This window comes from Leucopleurus acutus (assembly GCF_964270905.1).
Source record: "Leucopleurus acutus genome assembly, chromosome: 14".
NCBI lineage: Eukaryota > Metazoa > Chordata > Mammalia > Artiodactyla > Delphinidae > Leucopleurus > Leucopleurus acutus.
Genome location: NC_139156.1, coordinates 24,773,289 through 24,792,256, shown reverse-complemented (window position 1 = coordinate 24,792,256; position 18,968 = coordinate 24,773,289). Strand labels below are relative to the sequence as shown.

Sequence of the window (18,968 nt, the reverse complement as noted above, 5' to 3'; positions counted from 1 at the left end):
GTGTACCTTGGACTGAATTCTACATACATATATTTTGCTCCAGACTAAGATAACGGTTCTAGTTGCTGTGCTGCCTCAGTAGGACAGTGAGATTCCAGCTTTTACCCTCTGGAGAGGTCTTGACATAAGCGCCATAAGCCACTGCAAGAACTGGTCCAGGCGGCTGTTCCGCCAAGGGTCGCTCATGGCTTGACGGCGATGCTTCTCCTTCTCCGGCCAGCATAGACTTGGTCACCTAGAAGTTGGAAGATGAATGGGAAGTTAGAAAATGTCCTGTGGTCTGTGGAGACTTCCGCTTGGGTAATTACAGTAACTGTGACTACTAAAAACCAGCTTGAAAGATGAACTCTTCTGTAAGACTGTCAGCTGATTGAAATTGATTACCCTATTTCATTACCAGCCTGGTTCTCCTCTTCCTCCCTGCATTGACACTTTTCTTCCTTTCTCCCTGGCTGTTCATTTGATAGTTACACAAAGTATGCTGTTGCCAGTACCTGCCTTTCGTAGCTGGCATTTGCCTAAAATTTTCAGGCTTGCTCTGGAACACGTGGCCTGCTTCCCAGCACTCCAGGAACTGTGGCAAGTGAGGCTTACCTTTGTCTCCTTTTTCTCCCTTGTGTCCTCGAGGGCCGGGTGGCCCAGGCTGACCTGGTGGCCCAGCAGGGCCCATCTCACCTAGGAGGACAGAAGGGGGCACGGCTAAGCGAGGCACAGCGCAGGGCCTGAAGGAGCCGCACACGTTCCCAGCACGGCGCTGGCAAGGGAGCTGCTTCCCACAAGAGGCAGTCGTTAACATGGGATCCTCGTGGCTGTTTCCTGCCACCACTTACCTTTGGGGCCAGGGATGCCCATCTCTCCCTTCTGCCCAGGGGGTCCTGGGATGGCTCCATACGCTGCAAGGGGGAAAAACTGGCCTTAGACGAGAGCTCGTCCTGGAGCTTGGGAAGTAAAGTGATTCGTTCAGACTGACACAGGCAGGTAGTGGTAGAGTTTGGACTTGTAAGAAGAAAACGGTTCAGAATTCATCCGATTTTCAGCATCTCAAGTGTTAACAAGGTTTCTGGGGAGATTGGTTTCTGTGGAGCAGACTACACGGCAAGTGAAGTGTTGGGAAAGTAATCGGGGCATGCCCTTACTTCTGAAGAAGTCCATGAGGTCCTCGGTCACGTTGCTGTAGGCGGAGAAGACCTTGCTGATGCCAGGGGGCCCCTGGGGCCCAGGCCGGCCTGGTGGGCCCCGCACAGTGTAGGCCATCCCTTGGAGCAGGCCCTGACCTGTAAAAACCAGAGTGGTGGGCACAGGCAGCCTCACGGTGGGAGCGCGGTGCCCTCTGACTGTCTGGCTCCCATCCCAAACTCTTCTGTGCGGCAGCGAGGGAAGAGCCTCCTTAGTCTCCCCTGTTGACAGGCACGTCTCGCCTCCGTGGGCTTGTTTCACAGGCCTTTTACTGCATAGCTGTGCTGGTGAGCCGCCCGGGAAAGGCTTAGTCAACAGCCTTCCCTCAGCCCCACCAGAAAACCTTCATAGTCATATAGACTCTTCTGGGAAAACAAAGGACAAAGACCCCAGCATCTCTGTTCCCTGCAGCATAGGTTCCAGTCCCGACTGGGCCCCTTGAACTAAGCTTGTCTTCAGTCCCTACCCGTCTGATTCCAGAACTGCTGTCCTCCTGGATGTGGAGATGCTCACATGCTCCCGTAACCCCGCAGCGCTGAAGCCTATGTGTCCCCACTTACGCTGCAAGCTGTCAGACACCCGAACAGCCAGCTCGTTGTAATCCAGACCTCCAGCAAAGCTGGCCCCGAAACCACCGTCACCACCATACGTGCCGCCTTCTGCCGCTGCCCCATAGCCTCGGCCCCGGCCCGTGTCCAGGCCAAAGGCTCCCCCTTCGCCCAGGGAGCCTCCGCTTGCTCCTCCTATGCCCGTGGAGGAGCTGTGGGAAGAGGCCCGACCGAGAGAAGAGGAGCTGCCGCCCCGGCTGTAGGAGCTGTCCATGGACATCAGGCGGCTGTCCCCGGGGGGACCCTGGGGCCCGGGAGGACCCGGCGGGCCGACGATGAAGCTGCGCACGTCAGGGCCTGTGGGGAAGAAGCGGCGTTAGTGGGAGCCAGGTCTGGGGGAGAGAAAGCAGTGGGACTGGGGGGTGTCTCTCCCAGGGCCCCAGCACCCCTGAGCAGCATGTGAACTCGCACCGAGCGGGAGCATGTGGGCTGGGAGGAAGCCGGGCTTCCTCGACCGACCAGGGCGGCTTATGTGTTTGGCCTCCAGTTCCCTTCAAGCCCCGCTGGCTGCCCCTCTCACAGGGAGAAGCCTGGTCTGGGAGGGGATGGAGGAGGGAGAGTGACGTCAGGGACACGCACTTGTGAGGTAGCTGATCAGCTCGCTCCGGAAGTTGTCGCTGTTTTCAGCTGCGTATGTCACCAGAGCTCCTGAGACACCCGGGGGCCCTCGAGGGCCTGGGGGGCCAGGGGGACCAGGAGGGCCTGGGATGGATGACAAGCCAGCAGCTGAGCAGGGGGCAAGAGAAAGAAAGATCAGGGATCCCCTGCCAGGACCGCGGAACTCCCAGCCTGGGCCCGTCTGGAAGGAGGCGGGGAGGGAGGCCCCCACACGCATGTCCCGTCCTCCCCTGGGGTGACTGCTCCCCGCTGCTCTCCACCCCCAGTCCCGGGCCTCATTCAACCCAAATCATATCCCTTCCCCTCAGCCCTTCTGCCGCTGGGAGTTGGGGCTCCCGGCTGGGCACCTGGTCACCCGCTGGCCCCTGAGTTCTCTCGTGACTTGGACACATGGTGTCCCCCCACTTCTCCCCCTGCCAGGGCTGAAAGCACCTCAACGTCAAGTGTGTCCCCCTCCAGGGCCCCAGAGCCCGGCCCTGTACCCGCTCTAGGAGGACTGGTGCCTGGGCTGAGCCCTGCATGGCTGCCCTGGCTCAGACCCGCGGGAACCCTGAAGGTCAGGCTGCAGCCCTCGCCTGCCTCACTCCTTACTCTGCAGGTAGGATGAGAGGTCCTCCATGCTGATGCTGGACCACGCGCTGCCTGGGAGCCCTGGTGGCCCAGGGGGACCTGGGGGCCCAACAATGCCTCTGAATTCAGACCCTGAGACACCAAGGAAGAGCAAGGATCGGTCACAGCCTGGGCCAAGGAACTCTGCCGTCCACCCCGAAGCACTCGGTCAGATGGCCCTGCTCGGCCGTACCTTGGAGCAAGGAGAGGAGCTCCTCGTAGGATGTTCCCGGCAAGCCTGGGGGCCCCGGGGGGCCAGGAAGCCCAATGCTGACTCCGGAGCCTGAGGAACAAATCCCAAGTTGCGATGGATGCAGATCAGACAGGGAAGGGCAGATGGAAACACCGTGTCAGAGAGGAAGCCAGACAGAAGCAACCTGAACAGAAGCGGAGGCTGGGATAGGGGCGAGAGGGGCAGCGGGAAGAGACCGGCAGAGGGTAACGCGGACGCGAGACCCTGGGTAACGGCGCCACGGAGGAGAGGCCCCAGGGCCGGGGACGAGAGCAGGTCAGAAGTGCCCACAGCCCTCCTCCTGCTGGGTGTGTGCGTGTGTGCATAGAGAAGTGTGTGTGTGAGTCGTGTGCAGGACGGTGCCCGGGACACTCATTCTGGCCTCCCTCGCCCAGCTCCGTGACCTGCTCTGGGGCCACAGGTTTGAACAGCTCTGAAGCGCCCCCGCTCCCTCTGGGTTGGGTGCAGCCTGGCGGGAGAGGGCCAGGGGGCCATTTCCGGGATGTCCCGCCCTGCCACGGAGGCGGACACTCACTGGACATGTAGCTGAGGACGCGGCTGCTCAGCTCTGCGTAGTCCAAAGACTGGAGGGACCAACCTCCACTGGCTCCTGGTGGCCCTGGGGGACCCCGAGGGCCCATCAGGTACTGCCGTAGATACTGACGCACGTCATCCCCTGAAAGGAGAGGAGGCGCCGGTATGGACCACACGTCCAGCCTAACCTCCCCACAGACTGGCCCGAGTGACGTGTGAGCTGGGGGTTCTCAGACCCCCAGGGGGACATCAACAAGCTTCCGGGAGCTGAAGGGGCTCCTGCCCGGTTGCCTGGCCTTAGAGGGGAGAGCTGATGCCCCCTTTCCAGCTGGCTGCTGGGAGCGAGGAGGGAGTGGCTCCTTGTCCCAAGGGACCGCCAAGTGTGCCTGACAAGTGCGGCCAGGAGAGAGGGAAGGCACCCCACCCTCTAGCCCACCACAGCCGACTCACGCTGGAGCACAGCCAGGATGTCTTCAGAGGAGATGGAGGTGGAGGACGTGCTGATGCTGTACCCCGAAGCTGTGGGGAAGGAAACCGGTTACCCGCTTAGCTGGTACTGAAGCAACGCACTCATTACTCCAGAATCACAGACCCGGTCAACCAGCTGTTTCCGTTTGGGGGCAGTGAATGCACGGGGGTGGTAGCAGGCTATTTATAATGTCTATATTTCTTAATCTGAACAAACCTTTTTTGAAGCTAGATTCGGCGGCCTGATTACCGTGAATTCAGCATTGAACATCACATTCAGAAAAAGGGCAAAGCAAACAGCAAATTAAGAGACGAGACTCCAGGAATAACCGTGGACCCTGGGAGGAAGGTGTCATTACAGGGGCTGGGGAGAGGCTTACTCTGTAAGTAGCTCACGACGAGGCTGGCCAGCTCTGAGTAGTTGAAAGTCTCACCCGTGATGGTGGTGACAGGCCCGGGGGGACCAGGTGGGCCTGGGGGACCCTGAACTCCAGATAGATAAGACCTGATACTGTCACCTGCCAACAAAGAAATAAAGAAAAGTCAGGCTTGTCACCAAGAGGGCGTGTCCTCCCCACAGAGGTGACCTGAAGTACTTGATGAAATGCACCCACCCATCCCACACCAGCCAAGGCAGGGCCAGCAGGGAGCCTAGACTCCCCTTGCTATAGATGGAGAAACTGAGGCAGACTGTGCTGGGCCAGGTGGATCTCCATGGCTGTAGAGTAACAAGACTCCAGTCAGCCACCCATTTGACAAAGCTCTGGTGCCCACATGTGTGGAAATCACACCCTCACCTCCACAGCACACGGATGAGGTTGGGGGAGTGCACACCAGTGTGAAAGTTGTGTGTGTGTGCACACACGTGCATGTGGATGAGCATGTGGGTGTACGAGCCTCTGCTGGGGTGAGGAGAAGTCTATGTATCAATACGTGGACACACACACACACACACACACGCACGCACGCACGCACGCTGCCCCACTCAGGCACCGGGCACTCACTCTGCATGTAGTCAGAGATGTACTGCTGAATCTCCAGGCCAGAGCTGCTGATGGAGCCTGGAGGCCCGGGGGGCCCTGGTGGGCCTGGCGGGCCCTGCATGAACCTGGTGCTCGATGACGATTCCCCTGCAGGAGAGAAAGCGTCTGAGTTGGTGTCTCCACCCTGGGGTCCAACAAGGGAGCCCAGGCAATGCTTTTACAGTCTGAGGAGGGAGATTCTTTCTCAGTAGGAGAACTAAGACAGTGGCAAAGAGCTCCTAGGAGCTCTCCCAGGCCGAGCCCTCCCTTTCCTACGGCAAGCTGCTCACCGCCCACATGGCCTCCCTCGCCCCTGAACCCCTAGCTCCCAGGCTCTGTTCTCGCCGTCATTCATCATCGGCGTTGCTAGTCATCTTTATCGTGCAGGCATCCTTCCCTCCCACCCCCGCTAACTTGTAACCTCCTTAAAGGCAGTTCAGAGATCCCAGCACGTGGAGAAAGTATCTCATCAACACTGAGTCGTGGATAAGTGAATGAATTCGTTAATTAACATCCTCACTGGCACGATCAGCCTCGCTTGAAGAAGGAGAGAAGAACTTTGGGCACCTTTGCTTCTTACCTCGAGAGGGCCCACTGGGAATGCCGGGAGCCCCTGGGACTCCGGGATCACCTGGAATCCAAAACAAGCAGCTCTGTTTGCATCACCTCCTCCAGGAAGCCTCCCCTGGTTCCTCAAGTTCAACCACACTGTCAGCTGTGGCTCAACAACTGTCCCATGTTTCTCAGTCTCATTTCTGCAATGGTGTCACAGCTTCCCTGGGCAGAGACTGTATCCCCACCCCCGTCCCTTTCTCCCTCCAGGCTCTCCTCTCTTCAGCCTCTTCTTCCTTCCAATCTGTAGCATCAGCCAGTACTCGCTGCCCTCTATTCGGGCTCTGGGAGCCAGCCTTGCTCCCACTCCTCCCCGCCTTCACTGACCTCTGTCACCCTTGGGTCCCTGAGGGCCGGGTGGGCCTGGCGGTCCTTGTAGGTTGAGTCCGAGAGAACTGGAGCCTGGAGGCCAACAACACAGGGCAGTCAGCCAGGTGGGGAGAGGCTCTGGCAGAGCCGGCAGCAGGGGGCTCAGCACTTACCTGAGGCTGAGAACCCTGGGAGGCCTCGCTCGCCTGAGGGACACAGCAGAGAGGGAACAGTCAGCTGTGCCGGCCTCCCTCTCCCCGTGCCCCAGCCCAAGACACCACCTCCCTCCCGAGGCTCCCCAAGATTCATGATGGCTGGGGCAGCGCTGGCCCTTGGGTGGTATCTAGAGCTGCCGCACACACACACACACACACACACGCACGCACGCATGTAAGTTCTCAACCATCAGAGACACACTGATCTACCCTCATCTGGACCAAACTCAAGAAGCTCAGGGATCTTGGAAGGTCAGCCTTTGCCACTCCCACCCCTACCCCAGGTTTGTTTGATGCCAGTTCTATTTACCTTGGTGTCCTCGGGGGCCTGGGGCACCTGGAGGAGAAGACAGTCATGAGACAGGTCCCACCCAGATGCTGTGACTGCAAGGGGCCCGTGGGGAAGGAGTCGGGGCTCCAGGGCCCCTCGTGCCTCTCCCTCCCATCAGGACAAAGCAGAGGCAGATATTCTTGGCAGAGCTCCGACCCCCCCCCCCCCCACGCCCTGCTGCAGGCTGCTGAGCTCCTAATGGGATAGGGCAGGAGGGTGAAGGCCCGCTCATCCAGCCTCATCAGAACTCTCCCGGCCACCAGCTGGGTCAGCTGGGGTTCACACAGGCTCCTGCGCTCCCTAAGACACGGTGCTCACCTTGCTCTCCCTTGGGGCCTGGGGGGCCAGGTGGGCCTGGAGGGCCAGAGAAGAAGGTCTCTGTAGAGGAAAGAAACAGTTTTGAGTGTGGACGATAGATGGATGGATGGATGAATTTTCCACTAGAGACAAGTTCTGGGCTAAAGTATGTTCTAAAGTTATTTCCATATGTTTCTATGTTATACTGTCAGCATTTATCTCATTTCATGAGCATGTGTCCTACCTACTTTATCAGAGCTGGGCTCCCTGAGGACAGGAACTAGGTCTCCCCAGTTGGCCCAGAAGCTTCCCAAAGGCAGATCTCCCCCAGGCTGGGCAACCAGGGATTCTCAGGGTGGCTGGGTTGGCATCAGTTACCTTCTCTCCACGCAGCCGGTAGCATGGAGTTTATGCAAACACACTCACGGTGGAAAGTCAGAAGGAGAAAGCATGGTGAGTAGGTCAGAAAGGCTGTGTGCCCATGACCATGGCATGTGCTGGGGCTGGGGCTGAGGTAGAGAACAGGAGCAACTTGACTCCCCAGCATTACCTGAGCTGGTCAGGAGAGATCCTGGTGGGCCTGGTGGGCCTGGCAAGCCTTCCCCTAGGTAAGAGAGCACCCAAGACCTATTAATGCCAAGAGGTGGGCCAGGAACACTCTGCCCAGGAGCAGAAGTGACAGAGAAGCTCTTTCCTAAGAGCCGGCCCGGAAGAAGCCTGGGCTCTGGGTCCCATCGTCTCTCATCTCCCATTGCTTAGCTCTCACCTGCTGGGCCTCGGGGTCCTGGGGGTCCTGGAATGGATGGTCCTGTAGAAGAGGGTGAGGAAGAGGCAATGCAACCCAGGATCTTGGCTTCCTCACTAAGTGCCTTGAGCCCCCTGCCCCCAAGATTCCCCACCTTCCAAAGATCCCTGAGGTGCTCACCTGGTGGCCCAGGTGGTCCAGGTGGGCCTTGGGGACCTCGTAAATCAAGACCCTCTGTGGAAAGGAGAAACCAGAAATGAGCAAAAGCTGTCATGAGACTGCTCTCCGCCAGCCTCACCCCTCACCAGGATCCTCGGTGCTTGTGCTCACACCCACACACCAGGCCATGGGTCATGGGTTGTGGCACAGGACCCTCCAAGGCCCCCTCTGCTAGAGATGCCTTTTGCTCAGAGGCAGGGCAGGGCTGAGTCGAGCTCCCTGGTGGCTGATGGGGGTGTGCAGTGATGATTAAGAGCATGGCTTCGGTGTCAGACAGCCTGAGTTCAAATCCTGCCTCATCACTGCCAGCTTGTGGGCAAGTTCTTGACCTTTCAGCCTCAGCTTCCTCCACTGTAAACCAGAGGCCCAAGACCTACATCACAAGGGCCTTGTGCAGACTCGGTGGGACGACAAGGCACAGCGCCTGGCACGTGGTGACTGTTAGACCAGGGCTAGCGTTGTCTTTGCTGTTCAAGTGGCCAGGTGCCCAGGTGGGAGGCCCAGCGGCATCTCTGCCTGGGCTCTTTAAAGGACTCTGGGAACCGGAGGACCCAGGAGTCAGCGCTCCTAGGCCGGGCCTGTGGCTGAGAACCCAGGGACCCTCGTCGTTGTTCATGGTGTGGGGGATTCAGGACTCCTCCAGTCACACTCACAGGGCTGGGTTCAGAGGCCTCCTGGAATCCGGAGAGCCTCTCTGACAGCTGTGCTATCCCCTGTGACTCATCCTCCACAGCTGATAAAACCCCTGCTGTTCCTTCTCAGCGAGCGGAACTGGCCATCCTTACACTGGGGCTCACGATGACTCACTGGTGCAGCTGCCGCAGGCCCCAGTGCATGGCCACTTCTCCCACTCCCACCCCTGTGTCACCTGTCCCGGAGAACACGGTGGCACTCACGGGCGGAGAGGACCTCAGAGATGGAGCTGCTGCTGCCCATGAACGATTCACCAGGAAGTCCTGGCTCCCCTCGCGGGCCTGTGGGGAGGACACAGAGTTGGGGGACACCGCCTGCAGCTGTCAGTGCTTTCTCTCTGGAGCCGCCCAGGTGCTCGGGGTGGGGCAGGGCCAAGCGGAGCTGACTGTGGGCGGGGCTGAGCTGACTGTGGGCGGGGCCAGAGTGTTGGCTGGGAGCGAGACACACCCCAGGAGGACCTGGAGTCCGTTTTTTGATATTTGGATAAGTTGCTGGACAGTGACACGATTCTCAGGATCTGGTCACCAGAGGCCTGAGGCCTGTGAAAATAGCTGAGCTTGATCCTGACCCAAGAGCCTCAACCTCCCTTTCGGGAGGACCCCTACCTTCTCAGAAACATGGAAGAAGGTGGGACGGGGTGTCTCCTCTGGCTACGGAGCTTGCCGGGGCCTTGGAGAAGAGCCCGGTGGCCCCTCACCTCCCTTCCCAACATGCACATCTCTCACTTAAAGATGGGGTGCAGGGCCACCCCAGGAAGGAAGCTCTCCACAGCCTACAGTCATGCGTTCTTTCAGGGTGTGACATACCTTGCTGTCCTGGGAGACCAGCTGGGCCAATGGGGCCTGGAAATGGGGTTGGGGAAGAAAAGGTTTTATCACACCTCTAGGGGCAGAGTTCTAGAAAGAACTGAAGAAAAGACAGGTGTCTGGGTACATTAAGTACCTTCCTCACAAGGCATGGAACAGTGGCCCAAAGAGGTCATCTTGCTTATTTGAAAGCAATAAGCAATTTGAGACCAGCCCTGTGGTCCATTCCAGTGAGAACTCCTCTGCCAGGCACTGGGGCCCCTGGGATGGGCAGGACTGCCCTCTCTGACACTGTCCTCCGATGGTTAGGGACTTCTAAACACCCCCAGTGTCCCCAGTCTCCCTGGAGTTTATCAGGAGGGAAGGTTGATCCACACTTGCACTGGTCATATTAGATAATGTATTTCATTTACACACAAACATTTTAAATAATTAAAAAATAGATATAAAAAAACAGGCATTTTGGATAAATAGAAAAAAGTATCACCCACAATTCTTTAACTTACAGGCATTTTGTTGTATTTCCTTCCAGCCTTTTTTTATCGTATATAAATATAGTTGCAACTACAGAGAACACATTATCGAGTATTCTGCTCTTTTATTTTTTAAAAATTTTTTATTGGAGTATAGCTGATTTACAACGTTGTGTCACCTGCCCTTTTAAATAGCACTGTCATCTGCTAACAACTTTAAGTCTTCATATTTCTGTAGCCATCTCATTATTGTTGGACAATTTGGGGCTATTTGCTTCAAATAGATTCCTCGCACTTTTGTTGCTCTTGATGCATATTATCAAGTTGTTTTCCAAGAGGAAACAATTTGAGGACTGACTCTGACACGTCAATACTGGTTCTGGAGGCAGAAGGACCTGGGCCCAACCCTGACTCTGCTATTTCTTATCCGTGTGACCTTAGGCGTGTCATTTACCTGCTCGAGCCTCCAATGGTACTGCGGGGACCTAGTGAAGCAATGCCATGCAGGGCTTAGGATACATGCTGGGGAGTGACCAGGGCTCAGCAGCCTGTCTGGGAGGGGCTTTCTCAGCCCCTTCCTACTCTTCCCCGGGTTCCGGCCCGGGTTTCAGGATTTGAGCGAATGCTGCTATAGTCAGATGCAAGCAAGGCCTGATGCTGATCTGGGGCAAAGCAAGATAACAGACTGACCTGAGGCACCTGGAGGTCCTGGAGGTCCCATGGCTCCAGGAGGTCCGGGGGGACCTGGGACAGTGAGAGTCGATGATCCCTCTGAAAACAGAAGGCACGTTGAACGCTGAGCCCCACTCTCCTCGCTCAGAGGGGACCCAGGCCAGGCTGTGGGCCAGGTTGGGCCAGTATTACGTCTGAAATCCCCCGACCCTCCTCATTTCTGACTGGAAGCGTTCAGCACTGCACCTTGCCCAAAGCACGGAGCCCGCGGACGTGCAGGGTGTTGAGGCAGAGCCAGGGCGGACGCCCTGTACACAGTGCAGGGTCTACCTACCTGAACTCACGATCCTGCCTGGAGCTCCCGGTTCACCTGGGAGGGGAGGCAAAGGAGAGTGGTTATTCCCAGGATCAGTTAGTGGCTCAATGAATCATTTTCAAGGCTTCTGATTGCATTTGAGACCCACTCCTGGGCTTCTAACCCTCAGGCTGAAGGCATTTTAATGAACTGAAGGGGAGCATACAGGATGCATTAAGCACCAATCTCTGCACTGGAGACCCTGGAGGCTCGAGCATCAATCTTCTTGGCCCACATTAGCTTTTGGAAGAAGCTGGGACTCTGCGAAGGGGCTTCATTTGTGGATGTTGGAGAGTTTGCCTGGTGGTGAGGCCAGAATGAGCTGACTCAGGAGCTGTTCCCCCTCCCACACTCTATCTTCTCCCACACTGGGCATTGCAGGCTCTTACTAGGAATTGCTTTAGGTGCAAAAAGCACTGAGAGGTCAAAGAGCAGAGGCAGTGAGCCTGCGGGGTAGAGCCTGGTTCCCAGTGCCCCTCAGGTGCTAATTCCCTGGGACAGTAGTAGGGTCTACACAGAGTCAAGAGGGGGTTCCGTGGTCTGGGAAACTCCGAGTCATGTAAAGGTTAACAGATCTCTTCTCTGCCTTGTGTCTTAGAGGGTTGAAAATGCGAATGTGCATGGAGGACTTCCAAGAAGGGAATGTCAGATTCACACTTTCCCAAGGCTGTCACGATGGAAATCCACATTCTTCAGAACCAAGTGAGTGAAGTAGAGGATGGAAAAACCCTGACTGGAGGTTCTTCTGGGACGTTTTTGTCATTTCCCAAGGCCTGTGGGCAATTCAGTCATCCACACGCTGAGGGGTGATACTGATTTCCCCCTTTGGGGAAGCTTGCAATCTGCCAGCCCCTCGAGGTCAAGGCCGAGAGAAAGCACTTGACTTTCTTTTTGTTGGAACACAATCCAGTGTCAGGTACAATGTCCACCTCTGTGCACGCTGGACAGAAAGTCACAGGCCCTGGAGAAGGGCAGGGTGTCTCTCCTTGAGAATCCCCAAGCCTCTGATCTTTTACTAAAGATGCCATCAATCCGTGAGCAGATCTGTGGACCCAGAGACGTGTCTGCCTGGGATGTTCTTGAAAGAACTCCTTGGCCCAACCTGTTGTTAGCCATAGTTTCTGGAAAGCAGGTCCCCCCCCTCAAGGTGACAGTGACAGAGGGCAGCTCCACCGAACGTCAGGGTTCAGGAACGTGGGGTCACAGGGACAGAAGGAGAAGGGCTGTCCCTGAGCAGCCCCTTTCCTGGACTGGCTCGGGGTTGGGGTCTGATGGCCCAGAACCGGATGCGAATGTCGCCCTACATGTAAGGGTCCGAGTCCTGAGGATGCCCCTCTGAGAACTCTGACTTTGGCCTCTTAGTAACATCTGAGAGGCTCCTCCCTGCCTGCATCAAAGCCCCCTCTCAGAAAGGGGGTGGCAGTGTCCCCGTTACACTGAGGCCTGTGTGGACCATAACACTTGTCCCAGGGAAGAGGCACATCATGGGGGGACCACGCCTAAGTGAGGGAACAGAGCACTCGTGGGGGGCATTATAGAGTCAGCGGTGGGGACAGCACCCTTGCAGATCCTCCTCCATCGAGGGCTTGGAGGCAGCCAGGCACCAAAGCGAGGCTCTGGATTGTGGGGGGAAGGGTGGGGCTTGAGGACTCAGGGCTTAATTGGTCAGAAGAATCCCTGGCTCCCCAGCCTCACAGCCTTCCACTGAAGCCACTAGATGCCACTATTGATCCAGGCTCTGGCCACACAGGGCCCTCCCCCTCCTGCCAATTCCTCCCCTCCTGCCAAAATGACTGGTGACTGTCTAAATTGGAAAATCACTTACCTTTAGCCCCTGGTCGGCCGGGGGTCCCAGGAAGTCCTGGTGTGATTGAAAACAAGTCAGTCAGGATGATTGAGGGCCAGCAATTCCAGACCCCCTGTGGTAGCACCTGGCGCTGTGTCACTGGCAAGGCCACAACTGCTGACTGAAACCTGCAGACCCACCTGGCTCAACCTTCCACCTTAGCCCAGCTCCCTCGAGGGAGCCTCTTGCTCTGAGCCCTTCTCCCTCTCTAGGAAATGGAGCAACAGCTGGGCTGGAGGCAGAGGCTCACAGGTCCAGCTTTGGGGGATCCCAGTCCCTCTGGGTGATGCGCCCCCTGCAGCCTGCACAGCGGCCATTGTAACCCACCGGCCCTGCAGCCTGGGGGAGTAGGGGCTGGGCTTCCTGTATCTGATGCAACACCCCCTCTTGCTTTTGTCCACAACTCCCCCAGGGAGCATTTGAAAGATATCCCTGTGCGCTCAACTGTTGAGGGGTGATGCTGTTTGATTTTATTTTACATCTTTGCCTAATTTCCTTTAGGAGTTGGGGCTGGTGTGGTGACAGCTTCTCAAATCCAAGTGGGTGCACACTGTCCAACTATCAGACAGGCTTTTACACTGGGGCTGTCCCAGGGAGGCCGGGCCCTTCTGCATGAGATGAGTGCCCACTCCCTACCGTGCCACAGGGGATGTGGGCCTCTGTGGGGCTAATGGGACTCCTGGGGCTGGAGCCTCCTCTTGGGGGTCCCTGCACCAAAGGGGACCAGGCTCAAGCAGACAGCATTCACACGTGACCTAACCTCATTCTCCTAGAATGGCTTTCTAGATTGTTCTGTGCATATTTGTCCTTCCTAAGGTGTTTCTCAAGACTCACATCAGAATGACCTGAACCCATTTTGCTGGGGGAGTGAGGGAAGGAGAGGACACACTAAGGTGACTGGAGAAGCGTCTGCTGAATGCCGGGATTGGGAGGCTTGGCAGTGGCCTTTGAAGTGGCAGTGACCCGATGACTCACCCTGAGGTCCTTGGGGTCCTGTGAGACCTACGGAGAGTAGAAGACATGAGAGGAGAGTTGAAGGGCAGAGGAGCCGACCCCTCAGCAGCAGGAGCGGGCGGAAGGGATTGGTGGGCGCAGGAGGACGAACCCCGTGTCTGGGGCAGCCGGACTCCAGGGTCCTCGCAGCCCTGGACGAGAGCAGTTTTCTGACTCACTGCTCCATCAGGGGATGGTTCTTAGCCCATTTGGGCTCAAGACCCTTTGGTGTCTGAGAGCTACAAGCCCCAAAAGTTCACACACTCACTGAGCCCTAATGCTGCCCCCAGGGTGCTGGGTGCTCTCCATCTGTGCGCCCACCAAAGGAGCCCAGGGGCCCCCTGTTCCTCATCGGCCCCTGAGGGTTGCCACCTCGTCCTCCCGGCTTTCTGGGCTTGTGTTGATTTGTTCCTCCTGCAGCCCTGAGGATCTTGCTCCTGCTAGGCCTTTGGTGGAGACCCTAACAACAGCTTATCTCCCCAGGCTGGTGGCTATTGGCGAGGGTCCAGGCACGGCCCAAGGGGGTCCACAGGGGACCCAGACACTGAGGTGGTGATAAACTGGCATTTTTGGGAGACTCCTTGCCCCTTTCTAGAACTCCTTGCTTTCAGTGTTGATCTCTCTTTTCCAAGTTGCCAGACTTGGTGACTCAGGTGTCAGGACTCACAGCGGCTGTGCAAGGCTCAAGCCAGCAGTTGTGGCATTTTCCTAATGAGCTGCTAGAGGAAAATGGATTAGGGAAGGTACATACACACACACACACACACACACACGCTTCCCACTCTGTTACCTGGCTTTCCTGGGTCTCCAGAAGGTCCTGGTAAGCCCCGGATTCCGGGCATCCCTGGAAGACCTTGTTCCCCTAGAGAAAGCATGAACAACGTGGAAACGGTTGCCTTTTAGGCATGCTGACCAGCGAATGCATTGGAGCCAATGGTCTCTTGGGGTTTTACTGAGTAACTTGCTGGCAGGTGGAAGGGAGGAGGGGGATGAGACCGGGATTGCACACCTCCCCGTGATGTATGCCCTCTGGCCTTGTGATTGGGGGGCTGGGGGCTGAGCGCTGGGACGTGGGCAGGGGGGGCAGTGGCGGGCCGGGGGAGTGAGGAGAGCAGCTGAGTGACCAACCTCTTGGGCCTTGGTGTCCGTCGGGGCCAGCTTGTCCTAGGAAAGCAGATGCAAGTTCATCAGGGACTCTGGGAACTACTCTGGTACTCCCTCCCTCCACTGCGTTATAGCCTCCCAAGCTGTCTCCTAGGTGAGGCACCCATGCATCCCCTCCTGCAGCCATCAGACGTGGAAGAAGCCCTGTCGTTGTCACACCTGCAGGGTAAAGCTTTCCTGCCCTCTCCTCCTAAACCAGTAATGCCTCTTCTCCTGCTGAGAACTGTTCCATGGCCCCCACTGCCTCTCCCGCATCGACGGCACAGGACTCGCACACACCAGATGCTCAATACAGGTTGGCCTCATTTGGTCCAGGTCCTGGAGGTCAAGATTCTCCAAGATCTTGTCTCCTCTGCTGTAGGCATCACCCTAACCTCCGTCCACAGTGATGTCCTTCTGGGGCCAGCTCTTCCCACCTGCTTTTTCCCACCTCTTTGTCTTTCCTCACTCATGTCTCTGCGTGGCATTTTCTAAATTGATGTGATTAAAATCTTCTTTACTTTTTAGAACCATCTGAAAAGGCATCTCCTTCATCCTTCCGGTTGGAAGAAACTTCTCTCTCTACTGTTTCCGCATAGCACCCTGTACCTTTCATGGCCCTTGTCATCGCACACAAGCTTTATCTCCCCTCGAGGGAGGTAAAGCATCTTACTCGCCCAGCACAGCATCCTGCACACCCTCAGCGCTTCCTAACACTTCGTTAATGAATGAGATCATGAATGCACCGCGTCTCCATTGGTGGGGCTTAGACCCTTCTGGGATGTGGTGTCAAATGCCTAGCCCCGTGGGGGGTCTTTAGCCAGCTTCCTTGTCCTGGCTGACAGGTCCCTCAGTAAGGGTCAGCCAAAGGGCTGAACCCTGGAGTATCAGGGCTGTGCCTGGAATTCCGTGGGTTCCAAAGAACCTCAGCCCTTGTTTCTCCTCCCCAAGGGCCTGAGGGTCTTAGAGGCAGGAACCGGGGCAAATGGACCATATCCTGCCAAGCGCCTCCAGAGCAGTAGGAAACTGTTAGAGACAGCAGCTCTCTGAGCCCCAAGAGGGATGCCCAGATCCAGGAACAGCCTGTAAATGGAGCCTCTACCGGGGGTGGGTAGATTAGAGAATGGGAGAGGCAGCTCTAGGAGAATCTCAACTCTAGGGCCATGACGATGACTGCGGCGGGGCAGACCCATGGCGTCTGCTGCTGTGAGACACTCACCCATTGCTCCTTTAGGCCCGGGCTCGCCCACAGCACCAGGTAAACCTTTCAAGCCGGGCTCGCCTGCAAAGGAAATGGACTAGGTGTTTGGAGGAGCTTGACAGTGGTAGAACACTCTACCCTCCCGGCCACCCCCAGGCCTGCCACCTCCCCAACCAGAGGAGCTTGGTGTGCCAACCAGAGGCTGGAGACACAGCGTCAGCTTTGATTCTAAAGTCAGGCCTCCCACCCCCGGCAGTAGGCACGGACTGGCCCAGAGGCCACGCCTGGTCTGAAGAGGCCTGTGTATGAGTCTTATTTCCTTGGCAACAAAAAGCTGGCCCTTGTAGCCAAAGCACTAGTACTGTCAAATTCCTTTTTAATCATGCAAGTTGGCAGGAGGTAAGTGGATACAAGTAAGGCAAACTTTCTGCCACTTAGGGAAGAGCTTAATTTTCCCAACTCAATTCTTCAAAAGAATCAGAGATAATCATAAACTCCCTCTTCTGCCCCAAACATTTACTGTCTGGACCATACATGTTGATGCTGGCTTACACTCCATTCAGGGCTTTATTTTATCTTGTCCTGCTTTTTTCTAGATTGCAAGTCCCCTGAAGGTTTTAGACAGAGATTCTGTCTCCTACTTCTGTATTTTTTCCCCCCATCTCCAGTACCCAATGGATTTACAAAAAGTCTTTAGTGGATCACAGTAGATTCCTGTGTGGGACTGACCTGTGAGGCCTCGGGGTCCTTTCTCACCCTGGTCACCTAAAATAAAAATGGAGCAGGGGTGGGGGTGGTGGTGGAGGAAACAAGCGTCAGTCAGAAGCAAGGAAAAGAATCTCACCCAGTAAGAGGGACCCCGGGCTGCAGAACGGTTCCCACTGCACCTGTAAGCTGCTGTCAGCTGAATGTTGGCAAGAACTCGGCATTAACAAAGCCCAAGAGGCACACTAGGTAGATCTCTTCCGGGTCAGGGCCCACCCACACACTGACCCAGGCCCTGCTGTCACACCAGTGGGTGCTGTGGGCAAGAGGGGGACCACACTAGAGGGGAGAAGCCTCTGCTGCATCGATGCCACCCCGAGGGCCACCCTGAGCATTGTGATGCTGGTACTGTTTCTCCTCTTTGTGCCTCAGTTTCCCTGAGAGGTTCAACTAGAATCTCAGATCCCTCCCAGCCCCAGGGTCCAGGAGCCAAGTCATATGGGTTTTTGGACACCAGGACAGGGGTCACATCTGGGTTCCCAGGAGTCGGCAGGCTGTGGTGTTGTCCGGGCAGCAGCAGGAGAAGCATACCTTTGGGTCCTGGTGGTCCCATAGGTCCTTTGTCACCTGAAGAGGAAATGGACACCTTAGTGTAAAGAGCCTTGGTAGGGACGACCAACAAGGGGCAGAGTCTGTGTCTGAAGACAGGCTCCTCCGCAGTCCTGACTGCCCCTTCCCCTCATGCACCTGTTGGCCTGCACAGGCTGTTGGCATATCCACCAGACCCTGTCCCCCCAGACCTCCTCCTTTTTTTTTTTTGGCTGTACCACACAGCATGTGGGATCTTAGATCTCTGACCAGGGTTTGACCCGTGCCCCCTGCGTTGGAAGCATGGAGTCTTAACCACTGGACCGCCAGGGAAGTCCCCCAGACCTCCTTCTTAAGTGAGTGGCATCTACAAGGTGATGTCCCCTCCCTCTAACCCCTTCCCCCAGCTTACCTCTGATGCCAGGGAGTCCCACTTCACCTCGGAGCCCTTGGCGACCTACAGAGCCTGCACACAGAGGAAACCACATGGGTGGATGAGTGACCCCAGCTCTGGAAGGGATGGACATGCACACGGCACACACACACACAACACGTACACACACCTATTTGGCACACAAATGTACACACACACATAGGCACACACACTCCCTGGAGTAAAAGTCAAGGGCTGCTGTTCACAGACTCCTCCCCATGTCCCTGCTACATCGTCCTGGTGCAGGTTCCTTGTCCCTGAGATTACCAGGCCCGGGGATGAGGACCCCTCATGGGACCCTGGCAGAGACGTTGGCCTGCAACACAGAGTGGGCTGCAGCTCAAGACTCCCAGGACAGCGGGACAAGCTCCGGCCCACAGGGGACCAGGTGAGGCAGGCGCTTTGCTCAGATCAAGGCAGGCTGGGAGCTGCCTGCTGCTGAAGCTGCTGGAGGGCCTCGTGCCCCAAGTCAGGTCAGAACAGATCTCAGGGGACCCATCGGTACCAGCCTCAGCCGCAGGGGACACACGTGCAGATGTGAGTTTTGTGTCTCTTAGAGGCTCTCTTTATAATTGCTTCATTTGCTTAAAAATGTTTGTTTCTCCATTAACATCCCTCTCTTTTCCCCAGAAATAGCGTCTATTTATGAGAAGAAGGCTACTGACCTGGGGGACCCTGTGGGCCAGGAAGACCACTAGAACCTGAGGAGGACAACACGACAACGATGGTCAGATGGGTCGGGTACAGGCCAGGGACACTGACCCCATGGTGAGTGGCAGGTGGAAGGAGTGGGGCACGCACCCCCAGGTGAGGGCTGTGTGTGCACACCAGGACCCCAGAGCCAGTGGGTCCAGGAGTGATCCCAGTGCAAAGTCCTCCTTAGGCAGGAAGCTGTAGCTGCTGGGATCAAGAGACCCTTTGCTCCTTCCCGGTCAAACATTTGAGCGGGGGTAGGGGCAGGGGCAGGGAGGAGAGTGGGCCAGATGGGCGTCACACTGTGAGAAGGCCCCATTTGCCTGGCTTGTCCAGACATATTGCCCTCAAACGTTTGCATCTCGGCCCTAG

At 56.7% G+C, this 18,968-nt stretch overlaps 1 protein-coding gene across 4 annotated transcripts in view; it reads right to left on the bottom strand.

The window, feature by feature from the left end:
* Positions 1–182: 182 nt before the first annotated feature.
* Positions 183–18,968, bottom strand: part of COL17A1 (collagen type XVII alpha 1 chain) — a gene marked incomplete at both ends in the record, with an annotated part of 42,902 nt that continues 24,116 nt past the window's right edge. The window contains 33 exons of one of the 4 annotated variants that reach the window (XM_082854270.1): positions 183–235; positions 595–675; positions 831–893; positions 1,137–1,274; positions 1,737–2,081; positions 2,364–2,510; positions 2,994–3,104; positions 3,205–3,294; positions 3,779–3,919; positions 4,228–4,296; positions 4,626–4,763; positions 5,250–5,375; positions 5,848–5,898; positions 6,207–6,281; positions 6,362–6,394; positions 6,714–6,740; positions 7,053–7,112; positions 7,582–7,635; positions 7,798–7,839; positions 7,957–8,010; positions 8,892–8,969; positions 9,495–9,530; positions 10,658–10,738; positions 10,974–11,009; positions 12,820–12,855; positions 13,816–13,842; positions 14,624–14,695; positions 14,962–14,997; positions 16,196–16,258; positions 16,907–16,942; positions 17,474–17,509; positions 17,883–17,936; positions 18,569–18,604. In XM_082854270.1, the coding sequence (XP_082710396.1) occupies positions 183–235; positions 595–675; positions 831–893; positions 1,137–1,274; positions 1,737–2,081; positions 2,364–2,510; positions 2,994–3,104; positions 3,205–3,294; positions 3,779–3,919; positions 4,228–4,296; positions 4,626–4,763; positions 5,250–5,375; positions 5,848–5,898; positions 6,207–6,281; positions 6,362–6,394; positions 6,714–6,740; positions 7,053–7,112; positions 7,582–7,635; positions 7,798–7,839; positions 7,957–8,010; positions 8,892–8,969; positions 9,495–9,530; positions 10,658–10,738; positions 10,974–11,009; positions 12,820–12,855; positions 13,816–13,842; positions 14,624–14,695; positions 14,962–14,997; positions 16,196–16,258; positions 16,907–16,942; positions 17,474–17,509; positions 17,883–17,936; positions 18,569–18,604 (2,525 nt within the window). The remainder of the gene's footprint in view (positions 236–594; positions 676–830; positions 894–1,136; positions 1,275–1,736; positions 2,082–2,363; positions 2,511–2,993; positions 3,105–3,204; positions 3,295–3,778; positions 3,920–4,227; positions 4,297–4,625; positions 4,764–5,249; positions 5,376–5,847; positions 5,899–6,206; positions 6,282–6,361; positions 6,395–6,713; positions 6,741–7,052; positions 7,113–7,581; positions 7,636–7,797; positions 7,840–7,956; positions 8,011–8,891; positions 8,970–9,494; positions 9,531–10,657; positions 10,739–10,973; positions 11,010–12,819; positions 12,856–13,815; positions 13,843–14,623; positions 14,696–14,961; positions 14,998–16,195; positions 16,259–16,906; positions 16,943–17,473; positions 17,510–17,882; positions 17,937–18,568; positions 18,605–18,968) is intronic. The other 3 variants (XM_082854273.1, XM_082854272.1, XM_082854271.1) reach the window with 3 other exon arrangements.